Raw genomic sequence first — 22,326 nt, forward strand, 5'->3', positions numbered from 1 at the left:
TCAAAAAAACCACACTGCTTACTGGTAGGGTTTGGTGGGGTTTTGGGGTTTGGTTTTTTTTTTTTTGCTTTCTCCCTCCTCTGTTCTGTACAGAGCCGTACAGCAGGGCAGAAAGATATTGGATGGAGAAATGAAAAGGCAGATGGATATGGTGAGAAGTGAGAAACTGAATGTGTGTAAAAAGCCACTTTATAATGTTGCTTGAGAGAAAAAATGGGATGAGGGGAGTGGAAAACTTCATCATTGTTTTTGTAACAGAAAGGGATTCAGCTTCATGCTTAGGAAATACCTAATCTGGGCTGGGGGCAGCTGTGAGGGAAAGGATCTCTGTCCTAGAACATTTGCTGCTGCACATGATAGAAGACCTGATAGTGAGACAGATGAAACTTCTTGCTTCTCTACTTAGGTTCTCACTCTTCTCTAAGAGCTGCTGTCTACATGTGTTATGTATATTGTTTAATATTTTAATGCTTTTAATGCTGAAGGCATTCCTGTGAGGAATACTATAAACAAAAATTATTATGGTTAGGCTACTATCTTGACAAGCTTATGATAGAAGTGAAGATAATTAGTTCCATCTTCATATTTACATATAGTTGCTTTGAAAAGTTCTAAAATTAATCTCTAATGTTCTTTTAGACCTATGTGATATATTGTTTAAGATTTAAATTATTTAAGTTACTGGGACCAGAGGATATGCAACCACGAGTTCAAAGAAAATTTAAGGATTAAATAATAAATTATTTAAGTTACAGGGACCAGAGGATATGCAACTATGAGTTCAAAGAAAATTTAAGGATTAAATAATTCAATTAACTGTTTATTTTTTTTTGGGTGCCTGAGGCCTGAAATGGCAAATATGTCATCCTGTTTGTTTATTAAGTTGTCAGTGGAATTCAGGGACCTTTACAGGTCTGTACATCTGGCATCTCTTTAGGGAAAGCTATCAAAAACTGAAATAAAGAATAGAATTAGTGAGCACCAGACAAATATGACCTGCATGGAGTCCCGACCGTTGCTTCCCATTGCTAAGGGGAAGTCCTGCCTTAAACCCTCTGGCCTTCTTTGAAGGATTAAGGAATATGCAGGGAGAAGGTGATCTGATTGATAAAGTCCGCTTGATTTTCCAGAAGGGTTTAACAAGGCTTGTAGGCTTTTAAGGAAAGGAAGCAGTCATGCGATAAGAGGAAGGATATTTTCCCAGATAAATAATTAGTAAAAAATGGGAAACGGAGGGTAGAAATAAATAGCTCTTTCAGAAGAGCAGGGTTAGCAGTAGAGTTTGGCTGGGTTTCTGCTAGGAATTGTGTTGCTCAGTGTATTCGTGTAGTACAGCGAACATGGTAACATGGTAAAAAGGTGAGCTTTGAGGTGAGAGAATTCATCAATGGTGGCATTATTTGGAGTAATGAAGAAGAGAACAAACACTGAAGAACTGCGGAGTGTTTTTATGAGCTTCACTGCTTGGGCAATAAAATGGCAGGAAAACTTCCTGGCATGTAAACGTGAAGTGATGCAAGTGTTGATAAAGTGGATGACTCTCCTCTCTTCGTGCACAAGATTATGAGGTCTGAGATAGCTGTGGATGTTGAGGAGCGAGATCTTAGGAGTTACCAGTGCTAGCTTTGTTGAAAACATCCACTCAGAATCATTGAAAAAATCAATGCAAACGTTAGAAATTGTTAAGAAAGGAATAGAGAGAAAAACAGAAGAATCCTTATTGCACCGTATAAACTTACAATTAATTCTGCTGTGTGCAGTTTGGTACCTCATTGCAAAGATGTTGGCTATAATGGGATTACGGGTGGTTTAGAAAAGGACATCATGGACAGTTTTATGCATAAAATGGCTTTTACATGGGAAACCAGCTGACTAGACTAGGACTCGTTAGCCAGGAAGAGACAGTTTACAAGGGAATACTGTGGGATACTATGGAGGGATATTTTGAACAAAGTTGTGAGGTGGAAGTCAGTATCTGTAGACTATTTGATGGTTTGTCACTCGAAGCAGGAGTTGGGTGTCAGCAAAGCCAGCAGGTTTAGAACATGTAGACTATTTGATGGTTTGTCACTCAAAGCAAGAGCTGGGTGTCAGCAAAGCCAGCAGGTTTAGAACAGAGGATAAGGTGGTTCCTTGTCTAACGGGTAGCAGATGTGTGCAACTCCTCAGGAAAATGATGCTGCAAATCCAGAAAATTCACATAGTTTCAGGGCATACTGGAAAAAACATTGAAACAGAGATTCATTGTGGATTACTAAATAGGTAAAATATATGAGCCTAGAGAAACTCCTTGAGCTGAAAATAATTGGAGTTAGGGAAAATATTAGGGGATATATAGGTAACGTATTAGGGGCAATATAAGTAACTTGTATGTTTGCCTTTCTCTTACTCCTAGTACTGGCAGATACTGGCCCCTGTTTTTTCAAAGCAGAGTGGGACTGAAAGGATCAATGATAAATTTAGTCCTTCTTGTTATCACAAAGGATGTGGCAAAGTTTTCTGTAGCTGCACTCGTGGAGCACAAATGATGAGCTTACTGGCCAACCTTGACCATTGGTCCGAAACCGTGTAGCTGCCCTTATGGTTTTATTGTCTCAATTAATAAAAATTGCACTGGTGGAAATGGGATTTGAAGGAGCAAAGGGTTACGTGAACTTGTTGTGCCTTTGAATCTGAGTTCAGATCGTTAATGCCCTTTAGCAGATCTTTAGGGCTTCAGAGGAGATCTTTAGAACTGTAGCAGATCCTTAGTGTTCAGCCACAGCTGGATCCCATGCCCGATGTGTGTTGGACTTGATAAAACAAGACTGACTTCAGACTTCCTGTAGGCAAAGCAAGAAATTGTAGGGCTATGGAATAATAATGTAAGAAAAATAAGACATTCTGGGCAAAAAGTTAAATCAGGAATACTTTTACGTTCTGGTCTTAAAGTTACTGGATAGAAACACCACGTGCTTGTGGGTTAAATGTATCCTGAATTGCAAAACTCTCTGGGATTTTACTAAGACCTTTGTTCTACAAACGTTTTCACAGGTATTTTTAAATAGATGCTGCCTGATGGTTCATTTGCAAGACCATGGACTTGACTGCTCAGATCTGTGAATCAACAAAATTGGATGACACATAGCAAGAAGTCCTAGCCAGATTAAAACCATTATCCAAACTTCCATAAAACAGTGATTTTATTTGAATCTACATTATATTGATGACAGGAAGAAACTGTCTAAGGTTAAATTTTGATCTAAAAATATCAAATTATCTCATATTGTCAAGTCAATATAAATAACTTCTAAAGTTTCTTTATAAATTCTCAAATATTAATCCGTTCCAAATTGTATCAGTAAAAGGTTATATAATTTTATACTTATTAATGTTAACAAGTCTAAACAAGTCAGACTGTTTTCTTGAAAAGAAATGCTTTGTTGTCTAAAAATCTGCTTTTAATGTAATTGAAAATAGAGTTGCTCATATTTTAAAAAAATCCTAATAGTGTAAAACTGTCATGCTGATAGAGGTGGTATGGAATTGCGAAGTGCAGATACACATGTAAGAGTGAAGATAAACAATAAACCATATTCATATTTCTTTTCTATAGAAGGTGCTAGTAGTTTGGGTGAACTAGTTCTTCAATACTGCCAGCTATGTATGATAAACCATGTTAAAGGATTATTATTTATGGGAATGCTGTGAATTTTCCATATCTACACTTCTAGTTTATTTTCATTTTAAAGACTGCAGACCATAACTCTGTACTTTTAATTTTGTATTCAGTATGGGGAGTTAATCCCAGAACGGGGCTTTTTTGATGCAAAATCTGAATGCTTCTGTAGTAACAACAGCTGTCCCCTCACCATGTGGTGTCTTCCATTGCTTTACTGTAGAGATGAATTTTGGCCCAATGTTTCAGTAATATTGGACACACATGGTTTTAGGTGACAAAGCAGTATGTTTATGCATTCATTTGACTCTCGCAGTTACAGTTGGCTACAGATTAGAACGGGGAGAATACATTCACACCATGACCACCCTCATAGCTGCTTGTAGTAGTTGGATCACAGTAGGCGCTGTTGCATCTAAAGACACAATTAACTGTTGCTGAGGAATTGCAAATTCACAAAAGCTCTTTACAGCTTCGGCGGTTGAGAGTGGATTTTGTGAAAGCTTTTTCAAAGATCTTCCAAATTTGTAAATGTGTTAGATCTTCACATTCTAAAATTTACTGTCAGCTTGAAATAAGATTAACAAGTTGATATTTTAATATAGCTAATTAATTCTTCTGCTGTGAATTAACTATATAATTAGCTACAGATCTACAGAATGATTATAGTTTTGTCTGTTACTTAGGAAGATAACCTCAGGACTTCTGTAATATTTACAAATGGTTAGTAAAGTTCTGAGCACATAGGAAAAGCAAAGCTTACCAAAACAGTCTGAAAATAAAACTTAACCAGAAAGCTTCTGATGTGTGTACATCACTGAAAGGATCATCTTGATTTCCGTGTGTAATTGCTTAGATATGCTTTGGATATGGTATGACAGAATAGCTTCAAAAAAACCCCAAAACACCAAAAAAACCCCACCAAAGCAACAAACATCCCCACCCCCACCACACCCCCCACCCTTCACCCTCCCAAATAAAAACCTACAAAACACCACCACCCACCCACCCAGCAAAAAAAAAAAAAAATCAAACCACAAAGTTTTAATACAAATTAAATAGAAAATTACAGTACACTGCATATTAAGGTTAATTTTGAGGTATGAAATTTGACAAATTTTTGAACCAATGGCTTTTAACCAAATATCTTGGAAGAATTCATTATTTAAATTACAGTGATGAAAATTTTTCAAGTAGAATATTAAGTACCCCAAATCTTCCCTTCTAAAAATCTCCAAGAAATATTTTAGTATAAAATACATCTAAGGAGTATAATATAATAAATTATATGCATATAATATATATGGAGTATAATAACTTAATATGATAAAAGTAGTTAGATTATTGTTCAGTATGGAGATTTTCTATGCATTTATCATTTCTTCTGTTGGCCAGAGTGTAATTGTATGATAATGCATGTAATATATGTGTGAGATCGCTCACATACACACACATTATTTAAGCATCTTGCATTTGAGTCATCATAGATAATTCATCTTATACTTGTATTAAAAACTATCCGAATATGAATGTCTGAGGCTTTCAGCATTGAATAAAGGACTACATGGATCCAAACTAGGACGATTGATGAAATCCTTGCTACTATTGGCTATTATTTACTGTCTTTTAAGTGGCAGGTTGTATTTATGCCAATTTATCTGCTTCAGGGAACACTCTTGATAGCAGAACAAAGTGAATAAAAGTAGTTTGCTTTGCAAATGAATGCAAATGGTGGAGCCTTTCGGGAAGCCCTTTAACAGGAGCAATGCACTTTGATTATGAGTGAAGCTGCCATTTGGACATGGTGAAAAGAGCACGCTTGAACCATTGATTGGGGGAGACAGTAAAAAGTCAGGCAGGGCCCCGTTAAGCTGGCGGTGCGGCAGGCGGATGTCAGTGTGGTTAGAGCACAGTGGGAGAATGACAGGCAGGATTAGTGTCAGGGAGAAGCTTTGCTGTAGTTGTGGAGATGGTCCCTGGGGTCACTCACCTCTGACTGTTGTTCTGTGCTGATGGCTCTGTAATGCAAACTGCTTGATATGTGCCCCTTCATTATCGGAAATGGTGATTAGAAGAGGTATGTCGTCAAGAATTCCTTAAAAATAAGTAAAACCGGCAAAGTGCTGACGGTAACAAAGATTCGGCTCCGCAGCCCCTGCCAGAGATGCTGCCGGTGTCGGAGACGGTTACTGCGTCTTGCCTTCCAGGGCAAGCAAGATTTCGTGCCTTAAACTGCTTTAATTGCCTGTTCCTTGCTTTGTTCGCTTTTATTTGGCCATTACGAAGACAGTTATTTTTAACAGATTGTTTTACGTAGTTAGAGGGAAACATTTTTACCGTTTCTGGTTATTGGGTGGTAGAAGCATCCAGTTCGGTTTTGTGGCATAACAGTGTTTTGTAGGGGGAGGGCTGTTCTTTAATTGCCTTAATGGAATATTAGAATCAACAGATTTCATTCCTGAATCATCCCAGAATGCGAAACGTAGGATGGTTACAGCAACAAAAAGCCAAAATGACTGTTCTGTTTCATTTAGAGCCTTTTTAAAATTGTAAAAAATATAAAAATGAGGATATTTTCTTTGTCTTTGCTGAAAAAAATCTTACACGTACAATTAAATAAAATTCTGAAATTTTGTATCTTAAAGTGTGATGTAATCTTTAAGTATTGCTGCTTTTTATCTTTACTACATTATATAGTGTTATGTATATTGTATAAATGGTGATAGAAATTAAATGTGTTAGTGTATGTAATATACAAAATGCATTTTTTAAGTGTTAAGGATTTGTAATATCTTGCTGTTGCCATGTTGTTTTTATGCCTTTTCAGCAACAGCACAGGGAAATGTTAGGGGGGTAATTGAAACTATTAGGTTTTTAACGTGATGTGATTAATTCGTTTGAAGATTTTTTTTCAGTATATTACCTCACAAAAAATATGTCCAATATCCCAGCGTAATGAATGTTTTACAAATGTTTTACAGGCACCTGAATGGACAGAGGAGGACCTCAGCCAGCTGACAAGAAGTATGGTTAAGTTCCCAGGGGGGACCCCAGGTCGATGGGAAAAGATTGCTCACGAATTGGGTCGATCAGTGGCAGATGTGAGTTCACTCGGATTTGCATTGTGTAGAGAGTGACAAACCAGAACAAGACAGGCAGTGTAGGAGGCAGGCCTAGATGGGGGCCGACATTGTCTTCGGAGAGAGGCTACAATCCTTTTAGGACCTGGAAGTGAACCATTAACTAACTATGCAAGAAGCAGATGTCAGCTACTCTCTCCCTCCGCAATTAACAGCTGTAACTGATCAGCTGGATGGGGGATTTTTGGTGCTTGCAGACTCGAGCTACTGTAACCCAATAACAGAAAAAAACAATGCGCTTTGAGTTTTGAAGCGACCTCCTTTCACGGCAGGCGAATGTTTGTGTGACTTGGTTAAAGATTACATTTCTGTTTCAAGCCAGTCCTTAAAAAATGTAGATGAGCTAATGGTGTTTAGACAGGTGGTTTCCATTAATTAAACTGAAATATCTTTGCAAACTTTAAAACGAGTTATACATATGATACTCTTTCAGTCCCTTTTTCTGGATTATAGCATGGTTAGTAATGATACTGTGTAAAATGATTAATATCCTTGTTAATTCATATTTTATAGTATTATACCAGATATCAAAGAAAGCTTGTACTTATGGTTTTTAAGTGTTATGATCTTAAAACCCTTAGGGGCTCGGCTGTAAAAGACTTTTCCTTTTCAAGCAATAGATCACTAGAACATGATGTAGTGTCTGCTGAGGACCATTTGAAAGCCTTTTCAGCTGACCTTATTTTATAGGCTCTGGAGGGGTTAATGAGAATAATGTTTAAATCTGTTGATGTACATTTTGAGATTAGATGGTCTTTCTTTATTATATTTCAGGAATTATCTTAAATAATGAGAAACAAAGCCTCTGGCTAGAGTGAAATGTGACCCATTATTGCCTTCTGGATAATTTGCGTACTTAAGTGGGGTTTTTCCCTGTTGATATAATCACAGAAAGATACTTTCAGAAGATATTTTTAAAGATTAAATGCATCTATACAGTTCTGTTACTCACATATGCTAGAAAATAAGCCATTTGCATTCTTGTCATTTTAGAACAACGCAGTATTTGCAATTAAGTGGATGTTAGCAAGAAGTTACTAACCTGTGATGCGAAAGAAATTGTCGTCTTTTGTTTATTCTGTTCAGTGTTGGTTGTCATACTCCTGAAGTATTCATACTAATGAAGTGGAGTGACTTTATGAAAACAATGCTACATTTTACTAAGCAGATATCAATAGCAAGAATATTTCACGTGGCTTGGTAGTGTGCAGGGTGAGTGGTAAAGATCTGTTGAGATTGCTTTGGAAAAAATGGTTAATTTGCTTGTTACTGATAATACGAACATGTGGAATGCTTCCACGTGTACCCACATGTAACTAACAAAAGGCAATCTTAACATTGCCTTTTGCATCCGTTTTCTGCTTTATTCCTGGAAGCAGGTGTAAAAACGTTCTTTATTAAGAGTCCTTTGTGTAAGACATTTGGCCACCGTACTTGCACACGTCCAGTACTGGAAGGAAAAAGCAAAGCTTGTTTGCTTCTTCCTTTAGGCAAGCAGTCTCGAGCAACATAGTCTTCAGTGAATTAGAAAGAAAGGTGTATGCTCTAAGAGCTGTCACGTTCTTATATGAAAAAAAGGAATTTTCAGGGATGTTTATGTGCAGAGAAAGGTCTAAGTGTAATCCTTTTTACTTCCAGTGACCTCCAACTCTATGGTTAATGTAAGTCTTCTCCACACAAGTTCTTACTTCTCTAAAAATTTCCCACTGCTGGTAATGCTAGGGCAGCCTTCCTGACAGACTACTTATTAGTGTTTCTGCTACTTTTATCATTGGATGCACAGAATTAAAACGATTTGGTTTTAAAAGGAAACACTTAAACAAAAGCTTCCTGGAAATTTCTCTGGATATCAAACTGGTACTGCGTCAGTATCAGGAGTGTTGAAACTGGGAACTACTTCAGATACATCTATTCAGCTGTTGAACAAGATGTATAGCATTTCCTTTGTATTTGTTGAAGGTGACATAGAATAGCATCTACATTTACAGCAAGGATTCTTATTTTACTTGGGCGTCAGCTTAGTTGAATAAGAAATGTTGCACTAAAGCTGCAGGCAAAACTTCTGGTTTTGTTAAACTTTATGCCCAGAAAAAGAGGTGTTTGTGCAGGCAGGGTTTGCTGCCCAAATAACTGTTCCCTGCTTCCACTGGGAGGGGTGCAGGGAGACAAGTTTTGGTGTATGAGATGCTATTTTGAAATAGCTCATGTGGCAGAGTTTGGGAATCCCTTGTTTACAGCTAATTTCTCAGTCAAGTCTGAGATAGTTTGAAGTGTCTATTATCTGGCAAATGCACTAGATCTTAAAAACATACGTATTCGAGGGCAAATTTGAATTTGTTTTTCTGACATTTCTGTGACACAGCAAATACTTCTTAAAAACTTGAGGCCACTTTCTGCTTGCTTCTTCCCCTGTAAAGCAGCAAGAGCAGTAAGGCTTGGTTTTCCTTTCACAGTTAGAGAACTATCGTAGAAAGGACTGACAAGACACAGTGTGCTTGGTTCCATGTGACTTTAAGCATTCAAGCCCTTTTTAATAGTGGGTTAGCTCAATAGGTGTTAATAAAAACAGTTCAAAGTAATCCAGTCCAAAATGATCTCTCTGTTGCTTCTCTCAAAGCCTTCTTCCTCAGCAAAAGAAAAAGCTTAGAAAAAAATTTCAATACTTTTTGAAGAATAAGCTGAAACCCAATCATGTATACCAGAAGAGCAGCAGTGAAATTAACTCCCTCTAACCAACCCAAAGAAATTCCATTTTAAATTGTCTTAAACTTCTTCCTTTTTTTTAAAGAAATATATTCCTACAACAAACTATATCCATTTCCACTGGCAGTTTTAAGCAGGATGAAGTGACTTGAGGGGAGTGTGTTTGGCTTTTGTGAACTGCTCAGCCTCATGGTGTTGTTTGAATGTAGTTTTGTGGGTTTTGGAGATTTTTTTAAAGATATTTCTGAGTTTTCCTCCTGGCATTATGTTAATGAGTTTTTGAACAGTATGAAGCAAAATTTCTAATGCTTGGAACTTTATTACCACTTTTTCACATATAAAGAAGACCCAAAAAATTAGTGTCTCCAGAGAGATTTGTTTAGCTTGGAAAATTCTTCCTTGATTTTGCTAGAACATGACTTTGATACCCCAGTACTTGGTAAGCACACGTAAATCTTACAAAGCCAAAAGGAACTGAAAGTATATTGGAAGATCAATAGAATTCAGAAAGGTCAGGACAAATTAGAAAAATGAGGTTGGAAAAAATAGGGTGAAATTAAAAAGACAAAATATGCAAGGACACACAGCAAGATGGTGATCAGATTCACGAATAAAAGATGCCAAACACCTGGCTTAGGGGTAGTTTAAAAGGCAGGAGGACGGTGAAGATAACGAGCTAGATACAAGTTAATAAATAGTAAATTGTTATGAGAAAGGCAAGCATCTTCCTGAGACCATACCAACAGGGGGGTGGTAGAACCTGCATCCACATCCTTAGTTTGTGTCTGGTTCTCAGTTCTGCACTCAAACACAGGGCTCAATATAAAGAGTCCAGATGAGAATGAAGAGAATAATAGGTCTCTAAAGTGTAACCGATGAGGAAGGATTGTGAAGGAATTCATTTTGCTGAACTGAAAGAAAATATGAACTGAGGGTGTAAGTATTCAACTACATAAAAGGAGAGCTGTAAAGAGGAATGTATTGGTTTTATAGGGCAAAAAGTAATTACCTCAAATTTTATCACGGGCTGCAGAGTTAGACATCGAGGGGCAAAGAATCACAATGGAGATGATAAAGCAATGAAATAAGCTGCTGTGGAGCCTCCACATTTGCAGGCCTTTAAGAACAGGTTAGACAAACATCTGGGAGAAACGACATCAATGCGGTGATTCTGCCTGAGGTTAGGTCCTTCTCTTCATATGGTCTGTGATTAGACTAGCAAGTGCAAGCTATCTAGGAGGAAAGGGGGAGGAAACAAAACCGTCCCTACAATTGGAAGCATGTGTGAACTCATTTTAAAAAACGTAAAATTAAAGCCAGATAGTCACCATAGTTGGCTAGTAATGACTGCGTATACCTCAGCTTGACTGTTCTTAAATTCAGTAGTTCCTAACAGAGTGTTCTCACAGATGTTCTTTTCTACTAATATGCAGATTGGGGTTTTATATGCACCTAAGTTTGATAATTGTGTTATTTCCCAAAATACTGCATAGCTAAGGATGACTGTAAGGCCCATTATGTGGTTACATCAGCCAGATTCCCCATCAAACAGGTACACCCACACGATGGGAGATGCAGGCCACTGGGAAAGTGCCAGCCAAAATCCAACAGTAACCAGCTTTGTCCTCGCTGTCGTGCCCCTGAGCTCCTTCAGCTCTACTGTTTCTATTTATGCTGCCTCGTGTGATACCAGCATAAATACCTTTGCAACATATTCCTGTGCTTTTCAGCTCAGAGCTAGGTTAAACTTGCAACCGTGGCGCAGGCGTACTGCAAGAAGGCTTATTCCTTTAACTTTTGTCATGTTAAATGTAAGATATGTTTATCTTGTCTCTCTTCAGGAAGACACCTTTTAACAGCCAAGGAATAATCAACCCAAAATAGAGGAGGTTAAGTTGTGCTCATTTTATCAGTATGTTTAATTATTTAAATTGCTAATTGTCATTTTAATATGTGCATATTGGGAATTTAGCAATCTTTTCCCATAAAGATGATTTTCAACTGGCTTAGTATAATGAAGTCTTATTGCTTTCACAACTGAAAGCTTCTCTAGCTTTTAAAGTCATTTTTATTGCAATCGGCTGGTGTTATAAATTAGATTTTCAAGTATTTTGATTATGAAAGGGAAATGGAGTTCAGTTAACTCTAATCAGGATTCCTGCCTGCTGACCTGGTTACCTGTACCACTGCTCTCTGTCATCCTCTAAACATCTGTTCTTTGACCCATTTTCCTTGCTGAATTTGTTGCTCCAGGGTTAGTTCTCATTCCTGTCCTCCAATACTTAAGGAAATAATTGACCTTTTAGAACAAAATAATAAAAAAAAAGTTTGAATTTCCTAAGCACTGTGAACACCCTATAACATAGTATAAATAATGAATGGAATGGAGTTTCAAGGCTGCTATTTCTGCAGAAATTACATTGTTTGATTTGACAAATACTAAGCCTTATGAAGATTTATAATGATTGTCAGCTTTTGGTGAATTCAAAAATTGAGAAAAGGCACTTAGATGTGAAATTATAGAAGTATGTTGTACTTGACAATACCTGCACTTATAGATAAAGAGTTAAAAAAAAATATTTGCTGAAAGGCATAAATTAATTTCAGTAACTACAAAGGGCGTTCAAATTGTAAAAATAACAGAGGAAGTAAAAGCTGTCTGGCATGCCAAACAGACTTTAATGTGATTATTAGGTACAGGTTTTTTAAATTAAAGGCAAAGAGATCTCAGATTTCATACTTGTGAAGTAATATCATTCACTTGTCTTACAGGATTTAAACTGATTCTGTTTGCTCCTGCAGTCACTAATCTCATGCATTTGTGTTCCAAAACCAGACTGATTGGGATTTGCTGCTTGTATAGAAAAACACTAAGGTAGACAGCAAAACCGTAGACAGGTGGATATATTTGAGCAGACATTCTGAATTGTCGTGAAACCCAAAAGCATAAGGTTTGAGGGGTGCTTATTTTGTGATATCTTTTGTATGTCCAAGCAGCAGTTTCAGCCTTTAAGTCTGACTGAGCGAGTTCATACTCATTGTACTTTATATGCCATTCTAAAATAATTTCTTATTTCTGACAAATATGAGCTCATTACCTTGCCAGCAAGAAACATCTATATGAGAAATGAGCCATATGTAAAAGTTCATGAATTTATTAGTTTTATTGCTTCTGGGGATTAAGTGTTTTCCTAAGTCTGTTTTACATTTCATTTTGTGTACTACGTCTGTGTTAACTCACTCACTGTGCGGATATTCTGAAACGTTCACCCTTAGCAGCTTGCATATATTTATGTAATCAAGAGTTTTTCCAGTTGCTTACTGAAGTATAAAGACCTAGCTCTGGATCGAGGTCCAAAAGAGGTTATGAATATCTAAAATGGGATTTGGATCAAATGTAGGTTGAAAATTCGACACCTGTCTAATGCCACAGACACACCAGAAGCTCTCTGTTGATACTTGGAGGGGAGCAAAGAGATGCTGCTCTTTACAATTCCCTCCTTGCACACAAAGTTTTCTTCTGTGCAGTCCTGCAGCTGCCCCGACAGGTTTTGCAGAATTGGGCAGCACGATACATCTTATACCCAAATGCAAAACGGATTGATTTCCTTCTCATAGCGCGTGACCAGCGCAGTCTTCTCACTTAAAGGGAAAGGTTTTTTACAGAAGGTGGTGAGACACCAAATTTAATTTGTATCGATGGCTTGTGGGGTGGTCAAGCCAGTCCTGCTGCAACTTTTCAGGGTGGCTTGAATTAATGTGATGTCCCACATACATCTTGGTGATCTGGGTTTGAATTCCACTGCAGAATTCAAATTTTCTGACTGTCAGGAAAGGTAATGCATTTTGCATCAGCAATCACGAAATAAGGTGTCCGAGCAGTTGTTGCAATGAGGGTTTGAGCCAGACTGCTCTCTTACATGAGTGCCCCAGCTGAAGACTCTCAAACATGGATTTTAACTGACAGAAAAAGAAAGCCTGGTATGAAGTCTCCAGCATCGTGACAATTCCAGTTGCTGAGTTCTTCCTCTTTCTGTATCCTGGAAAAAAGGAGCAATTCAGCTGCTGCTTTAAATTAACTATTTGGGTACTCACTGGAGAGAGGCTATTGTTCTACATCTGGTGATTTAGGCTAAGTTTGCCTTTTTTGCAGGCCACATCTTAAACTGCCTCATAATAAAACTACAGTTGTTTGGGGGATTTCTGTTGAGGTAGTTACCTCTTCTCCATCTGCTGTGGCAAAGTTCAGAATCACACGGCTTCAAAGTCCATAACCGTAAGAAAACTGTGCTGTTGCTGGCTGCAACTGGTTGGTCTGAGCAAATTCAGTTAAATTCATAACATACTTCTTGATTCTTTCAAGCATATAAGCATGTTGTCCTTACAATACTCATTTACTATGTTAGCATTAAATTCAACGTGTAATTTACACAGTGGATAAAGAGTAGTTAAGTTACATACTTTTGGGAAAGTCTCTAACAATCTGCTAAGCAAACTGTTAGAAGCAGTGCCAAAACAAAGGTACACCTTCTGGTTTGAAATATTTCATTTCAAGAGATCTACTCAGTTGCAAATTAGGGTACTTGCAAAAACGAGAGAATGATTTGTCTTGATGCTTCAATATTTGAAATTTCACCAATCTGTTAAAACTTGAAGGCAATTTTAGCAGCCCTTTGTATGTAAGAGAAGGCAGTTTATAAAGCAACAAATTTTCAGTCTGACCCGTGAAGATAAAGGAGTGGGTCGTTACTGTTATCTGACTTGGGTCAAACAGTTCTTGATGCAATTGTTGTTACTGTGAAAAAGCTATTTAGAGTGGGAGAAAACTCAGTGCAAAAGGTAGTGTTTTGGTTATAAGGGGAGAACTTCACATTTGGCAATTTATTTTGTGCTCTTCTGGAAGGTTAGGTCTGCAAAAACCTACTGCCTTGACAAAGCCAGGAAGGCACTGAAATCCTTCCCTGTCTGGCTTTCCTTTATGAGAAAAATTGTGATTATAATTCAAATTAGGCTCAAAGATACAAGCAATTCCTCATTGCTGCCTCAACTACTCACAGGCTGCCTCCACTTTGTTTTTTCTCCAGAATTGCACAGATTTTGGCATTTTTTGCAGGACATCAGTAGACGGAGAGCGTGCAGGAAGGTGACAGCTGGGTGAACAGAACGCTGCTACCGGGACAGCAAACTTCTGATAGTTGATGCTCAGAAACTGTGGCAGCTTTAGTAAGTGTTCAGAGAACTTCTGCTCAGGAAGATACTAAGAATAGTAAACAATTTTGTCAGAAGTTCCAGTTTTCAGTAGCACAATAACACTTCATCCTTCCTTGAAAGAAGGTTATATGCGTATGGGAAGCCAAGAGACATAGGATACTTCTTCCTCTACAAACCCCACGTTATTTTCTTGGAGCATTGTCAGAACCAGAGAGTTTTGTTCTTCGGTAATTATCTGGTGCAATCCTAATCAAAGTAGTATCCTATTCAGAGAAGGAAGATAAATTGTTGCCCACAGAATATTGCTGGGAGACAGCAAAATGGCAAAGGCTTCAAAGCCCCGTTGGCGTGTGCCCTGCGAAGCTGGGCTGCTCTTGGTGGCTGCTGCTGTGGAACCAGGGAACTGCTCTTCATCTCCTGCAAAAGGGCTGTTTCTCTCTGTTTGGCATCAGTAGGATCACTGTACCTGACTTTACAGGGTTTTCCCTCCAGGTCTGTCACAAATCTGTGCTTTTTTTATGCCTGCCTTCCCTGCAGGATGAAAAGCAGCCTCTCATTCATGTGATAGCAAAATTTGCTTTTGCCTGTGCTACTGAGAGTCTTTTAAGCTGAACCCAAATAATATATTACTTTTTTTTATCCTGTATATCTCTGAAGGATCGATTGTCCCATCCGAAAGATGTGGTGGGTGTCCAGGGTAACAGGAGATTGAACATCGGGATGGTCACGATGAGGGGTGTTTTTACTGCTATGTGTCTTGTTGAGAAGCAACTAGTCTTGTGATCTGGACTAATTGTCAGCAGTACAGGAGGAAAACAGCTCTCTCTGGCTTTCATCGCATAAAATCATCCCACTAATCCCACTTGCTTTCAATAAAATCTTTTTGTAGCTGAAGAGCTATTGAAACTGAATTCAGAAGGGAGTTCTCAGAAGCCAACTGTTCCTGTGGCTTCTTTCTGTAGGTCCCATAGTAAGATGGTTTGATTTGGACTTCAGCAATTTTGGTTACTTGCATCCAGCTTTTTTTTTTGTGTCATTTTTATTATTTTTTTTTTCAGAAAAGAAAATCTGTTCCACTGTGCATGTGTCATTACCTGACTTAATTTGTGACTTCTGTTACCTCCGTGGACTACAGGGATCCTTAGGTTATGTGGGCATAGAAACAGCAACGTTTAAAGTTGATTCCTATAAAATAATGCAGCGTGTCTGTTCAGTGGTACAAACACTTGCAGGAATATGAGATCTGCCCTCTTCTGTTTTAAATCAATTTCACAGTCTTGATCCTTATTATTTAAGGTGTCCCCAGACCCAGAAGTTCTCAAGGGCTGGCTAATGCTCTGGTGAAAGCTGTTGTCAGTAGCAGCAGGCTTTTAGCACAACTTTTCAGTCGTGGATAAAACTACTGATTTAATATACATGCAAACTGCAATTTTAAAGAACTGTGCAAAAAGACTCAGCAATAGTAACTAGAAGAGTAATTTTACAACTGCTGCTTACTTTGAATGACAGTATTTCCAAGTATGTTATCTGTTACCTAACGAAAAAGTAGTAATATAAGCAAGTTATGATAAGAAATAGAGTGGATAAAGCAAGGGAGCAACTTACGTTGGATTTTTAAAAAAAACACTGTTAAGAAATAGCTAGAAGATAATACTAAATAGCTAGTAGATAGTAGCTAGACTGCTCACCACTGGAGAGGAAACTTAAATTTATTTTAAGGGTGTCAGAAAGTATAGAGGAGCTGGCAACAGAAGAGCCTGTAAATTTGAGTGGCAAGAGCAATGATTAAACTCAAGCAGATCAAATAGAAATACAATTTTTATGTTCCATAGGTTCGATTCCTCATAATCCTTAGTAGTTTAATACTGACATGTTATGAGTCTTGCCCTGTGTCAGCATCTTTAATGGCAATGACAGTTGAAGCTGATGGACAAATAAATCTTAAGTCTAAATAAGTGATACCTGAACTCTAAGTGAAAAGAGCTGGAATAAACATGAACTGTACATAGCACCTGGAAAAAACTTGCAAAATCATCTGTGTGAAGAAGAAAGACGACCAAAAAAAAAAGAGAATAATAGAAAAATAATCTTCTTATGTAACCTGTGAATGATAGTAAAGCTGTGAGTTAGAAGTGTGATGAGTTGTCAAACTTGGGTCAACTGAAAGTACTTCTTCGGTGTTTGACATTGTAGGCTTTCAGTATCTAAGCCATGCACACAGCTGTTGTTTCCAGCTTACCTGGTGAATAGTTCAAATAGAGACTCCATCAAAATATGGACAGATACAATGCCTTCAAAAGAGAAAGTCTTGGAAATAGTAGATGTGATAAATGAAGTAACTTACTACAAATGCTGCATCTGGGTTCACCAAGTTATGGCTGAAGTTATCCAAAAAATGACAACTTATGGCAAGTCTGTTACTTCTGAACTTTTTGCAGGTAGGGGGAAATGTGAAACGTTGGTAGGATCTAGGAATAAACCAAAATCCTTCACTGTTCTAGTGCAGAGGGCTGTTTAGATTCTAACTCAATTAGATGTAATGTGCAGCAAAGTGTGTATGTTCTGGGATACCTACACTAACCTAATTTGGGAAGGTCTGTCTTGTAAAGGAAAATTCAGTCCCACATATTGATTTGCACCACTTTAAATGCAAAGTTTGTGTTGAACGTGTAGTCCCAGTTTGAAAGATAAAATGATAATTGCCAACCTCTGAAAACATCAGAGGTTCAAGATAGAGAAAAGCAGACGTTGGCATTGAGGAAGCAGCTCAGTTTATCGGTCTTGGTCTTTGCTTGCAATTTATTCTGCTCTATCCTGTTCAGGGAATCTTTTCTTCTCTCTTTTTCCTGCCTTCTTGGCCCTATGAGTAGGTTGTAAACATTTCAAAGAACTACTTAAAAATAGCAAAATGGGTTAGAAGCAGTTTTCTGGAATACAGGAACATCGGTAATGCTTTGTCATGTTCACAACGAAGCCGCTGCATCGTTGCAGTAAACTCTGCAGGATCAGCTACGTTTGCATGACAAGTTCTTCTCACTCTTTTTGAAATAATGTATTATAATCCAGTTTATATAACATCTTTTCTATTTAAGAGATGCATAGGATCCATTCTGTTCAGCAGCCAAGAATGGATTCCCCTCTACTCAGCCTTTTGAAGCACTGGCCCTATAGAGACACTCTGCTAATAATGAAAATGGAACACGAACATTTTATTTTGGATTCTTTTATACTACAGACTCTTCAAGGAAGACAATTTCTGTTAGAGGAATACCTGTTTCAAGGAGAATCTATCCTGTTGTTTCAAAATCAGGATCATGCAAATCACAGACTGAACTGTTTTGGTTATCTGTTCAGAGTAGTATTTCTCTTTGTAGAGAGAAATATCTACTATCCCTCATAGTAGAGATTTCTCTTTGAACAATTAAATGTTGTCATACTGTAACAGTAGAAACTGGAGTTGTCTATGCCAGATGACTACTTCTGGATAAAGGTTTTGGTTAATTGGAGTTGGGATTTTTTTGTTCACGGAGTTTTCATCTAGACTTAATCATCCCAGAAAATGAGGCTTAATTTGTAGGCCACTTTGCCTTGTTAAGGAAGCTCCTCTTCTCTCTCCGTCGTTCTGGGTGGGGAGAACGCCTGTGTGTTTCCTTAAGTGAAAATGAAAATGCTAAATCTGGTATTACTTTTCTCCCAGGACACAGATTCTGGTACCCACGGAGAGGTTGAAGCAGGCAGCTCTCCACCCTTTGGATTCTCAGTAATAAACTTTTTTCTTGAAATGCCAGGATTTAGGAGGTGTCTCTGCTCATCTTTGACAGTCAAACTGTCAAACATTTTATTTTGGGACTCCGTGCCCGTCCATTAGCCTGCTTCATCACCTGGACCTACGGGGGTTCTTTTTTCTTTTGTTAAGTATTGAGAAACTAACATACAGAAGATAACTTATTTGTTTCCTTTTCCCCCTCTCCTTGTGGTATTTTTAGGTTATAGAATTATGGGTTCTTTTTTCTTTTGTTCAGTATTGAGAAACTAACACATAGAAGATAACTTGTTTCCTTTTCCCCCTCTCCTTGTGGTATTTTTAGGTTATAGAATTAGTGTTTAACTAAGAAGATAAAGCTTGAATATCAACTGTGATGTATTTTGGTGGCAGTAATAGAAATGTGTAGCAATGCTTACCCTATTTTAATATGCTAGGAATGTTTTGATGTATTACAGTGGCAGTAATAGAAATGTGTAGCAATACTTACCCTATTTTAATATGCTAGGAATGTTTTAGAAAGGACAAAGCCCAGAAGGTTACTTTTTGCCAATTTGGGATCTGTATTTGAACCAAGCCAGCAGAGTATCTTTCCCGTATTTAATGTATGTTTAATGTTGGTATTTTGCAGTAAGCTGCTAATGAATTACTCTATTGCCTCAATAATATAATTTTTTAATAGTGCTTTTTTGTTGTTGTTTTCATGCAGGTTACCACGAAAGCCAAACAACTGAAGGATTCTGTTACATATACCCCAGGTGTGTGCTACTGGTCCTCACTGGTGCGTACAGAGAGCAGTGTATTTGGGTTAGAGCTGTGCAAACACGGCCCAGGTTGTCCCTTTGGGGGCTGGCCTTGCAGAGAGACTTTTGTACCCTCGCCTTACTTTGAGCAAAGAGAAGAACTGATGGATGTCCTGAGGGAATGTTTCCCTTTGGCTACATCCTCCCAGGCTTTCTCACTGGGTGTGTTGGGGGGTTTGTTCATTTGTTCAGCTTGTTCTGCTGTGTGTGTTTGTATCAGTGTGGTAATTTACTCGTGCTTCACGTATACCAGATAAGCTCATATTTGGCAAAGTTCACTGCTTCATAACAAATACCTTCATTTCTCGATAAGCGTTTTCCTTAAGCTCTTAATCCAGAAGAGCTTTTTCTCCTCTATGAGCTGTTCTGGGCACCTTTGATTCGCGGGCTGTTCCCTGCTTGTTTGTGGTTTGGTTTGTTTTCTCAGAAGTGTAACAACACTACTTGTAACAGGTATCGTCAGGCTCTCCGAGCTTAAAACGCTGGCCCAGAATTCCAAGAATGTCAAAGTCAACGTGAACTTGCCCGACCACATCATCACCCAGCGAGAAAGGGAGGAGGAAGAGGAAGAGGAGGAAGAAGGGAGCTACAATCATATCCCAGAGCAGACGGATGTCCAGATAGATCAAAAGGAGACCATTGCAAGTGAAACTAGACACCGCAAACGAAAAATTGTCAAAGCACCGGAAACGACTCTACCGGCAGCAAAAGAGGTACCAGAAGAGAAGGGCAGAGGAAGACGCCAGAAGGATTTTGATAACACAGAGCAGGAGGAAGAGAGTGATGATGAGAGCAGAAGGAGAGAGAAAAGCCGTGCCCTGGAAGAACTGTGGACTCAAAACCAACAGAAACTGCTTGAAATGGCCTTGCAGCAGTATCCAAAGGGAACGTCAGATCGCTGGGATAAAATAGCAAAATGTGTTCCTGGAAAAAGCAAGGTATGTGTAGTTTTGTTGGAACTATAGTTCAGAATTAATAGTATAAACTTGGTAAACGTTTTTTCTAGCAATTTATGATTCCCTTAAGAACTGAGGGTCCACAAGGAAAGGTGAGGTCTTTACTTAGCCCATCAGTCCAGGTATAATCGACTTAAAGAGCATTACTGCCATGTTTGTTGCTTTTATTTTCATTTAATTCAGTTTGTTTGATCTATTGCAGAAAATGTTGAAATACCTCCTGTTCCATTTAAAATACCTACCTACCTCTCCTCTGCCTTTCAGATCTTCAATTGCAGGACAAATTAGATTTTAAAACAAATTTTGATTCAAAGTTAGTAACCAAATGTTGGTGAGCCGCTTTGCTTACACTTGTACAATACCTTTCTCAACCCATCTCAATGAACAAACAAAATAAGTAATCCAGCTGCAAGTGTTAAATGCTCAATAATCTAACTAATGTTCATTTTGTAAGTATAATCTTTTTAAAATAGCATTGTCATTGATATAGTTGGTCTGTATTAGATTCCCTAATAGTTGTGATAGCTTAGTTGGCTTGCTTCAGTCACTGTAGCTGCAGAAAATCCTGATTTTATTGGTGCTAAAGTCAGTGTGAGAGAGCAGGAACCACGGGTGGGGGATTTGAGGGGTCCTCTGGCCCTGAAACTGTTGAGCAGTGTCTGGGGTCAGTAGGCGTTAGTGACTGTAAAGGCTTGTCTTAACCTATCTGCGGTGTGGCTCACACCAGAACTGCTCTGAAACAGATACAGCTGTTTCATAATTGCATTTACAGTCATTGTCAAGAATGGGCAACTGTTTTCTTGGGTTTGTGTGCTCTTTAAAGAGAGAAATTATCCATTAACAAATGTAAATTGCAGATTCATTTATCTAACCCACTCTCCTCTAGCCAGAGATTCTCCTTCTGAAATTCACTGTGCAACTTTAAAAAACAAACAAACAAAAAAAAACCCCACCACCAAACCCAAAAAGACTCCCCGAAAACCCCATACAACCCCCAGAACCTGGCTCTTTTAGAATGAAGTAGCATTTGTAGAGTTAAAGCAATACTACAATATCAAACTTTTAAGTAACACTTTCGTTTTTCCTTTTAGGAGGAGTGTATAGCAAGATACAAGTTGCTTGTTGAACTGGTACAAAAGAAGAAAATGGCCAAAAGCTGAATGTTCTGAGCAGAAGAGATATAGCTCATATTTGTCAAAATGGGGGTCTGAATCTCGTATACAGGAAACTGCATTTTTGTACCTCAGTATTTCTATACATCATGTGCCTTAGTAACAGAAAGTAGCTGCAGTGTGGCTCACACCAGAACTGCTCTGAAACAGATACAGCTGTTTCATAATTGCATTTACAGTCATTGTCAAGAATGGGCAACTGTTTTCTTGGGTTTGTGTGCTCTTTAAAGAGAGAAATTATCCATTAACAAATGTAAATTGCAGATTCATTTATCTAACCCACTCTCCTCTAGCCAGAGATTCTCCTTCTGAAATTCACTGTGCAACTTTAAAAAACAAACAAACAAAAAAAAACCCCACCACCAAACCCAAAAAGACTCCCCGAAAACCCCATACAACCCCCAGAACCTGGCTCTTTTAGAATGAAGTAGCATTTGTAGAGTTAAAGCAATACTACAATATCAAACTTTTAAGTAACACTTTCGTTTTTCCTTTTAGGAGGAGTGTATAGCAAGATACAAGTTGCTTGTTGAACTGGTACAAAAGAAGAAAATGGCCAAAAGCTGAATGTTCTGAGCAGAAGAGATATAGCTCATATTTGTCAAAATGGGGGTCTGAATCTCGTATACAGGAAACTGCATTTTTGTACCTCAGTATTTCTATACATCATGTGCCTTAGTAACAGAAAGTATCAATAAATCTTATACCGTCTTACCTATTTCGTGTGTTGGAGAATGAAGGTGTATTTTTGTGTTGGAGAGACGCTTATGTGTGATAACAAAAGTTTTAAAAATTAGTGAACCTTCAGGAAAACCCACACTGGTAATTGCATACTTGAAGTGGTAGGTTACAGCTAATGAAAAAACAGACTACAAAGAATTTTAAATGTTGTTTTCAAAGAGAGAATTGATCTGAAACTC

At 38.0% G+C, this 22,326-nt stretch overlaps 1 protein-coding gene across 1 annotated transcript in view; it reads left to right on the forward strand.

Annotated features, from left to right (window-relative positions):
• The window catches only part of DNAJC1 (DnaJ heat shock protein family (Hsp40) member C1), a gene marked incomplete at its 5' end in the record, with an annotated part of 79,614 nt that extends 58,103 nt beyond the window's left edge, over nucleotides 1-21,511 (forward strand). The window contains 4 exons of the mRNA XM_014946665.1: nucleotides 6,640-6,759; nucleotides 19,185-19,233; nucleotides 19,732-20,216; nucleotides 21,326-21,511. Of these exons, the coding sequence (XP_014802151.1) occupies nucleotides 6,640-6,759; nucleotides 19,185-19,233; nucleotides 19,732-20,216; nucleotides 21,326-21,394 (723 nt within the window). The remainder of the gene's footprint in view (nucleotides 1-6,639; nucleotides 6,760-19,184; nucleotides 19,234-19,731; nucleotides 20,217-21,325) is intronic.
• Nucleotides 21,512-22,326: the final 815 nt, after the last annotated feature.

Source organism: Calidris pugnax, unplaced genomic scaffold (assembly GCF_001431845.1).
Source record: "Calidris pugnax isolate Ruff unplaced genomic scaffold, ASM143184v1 scaffold19, whole genome shotgun sequence".
NCBI classification, from domain to species: domain Eukaryota; kingdom Metazoa; phylum Chordata; class Aves; order Charadriiformes; family Scolopacidae; genus Calidris; species Calidris pugnax.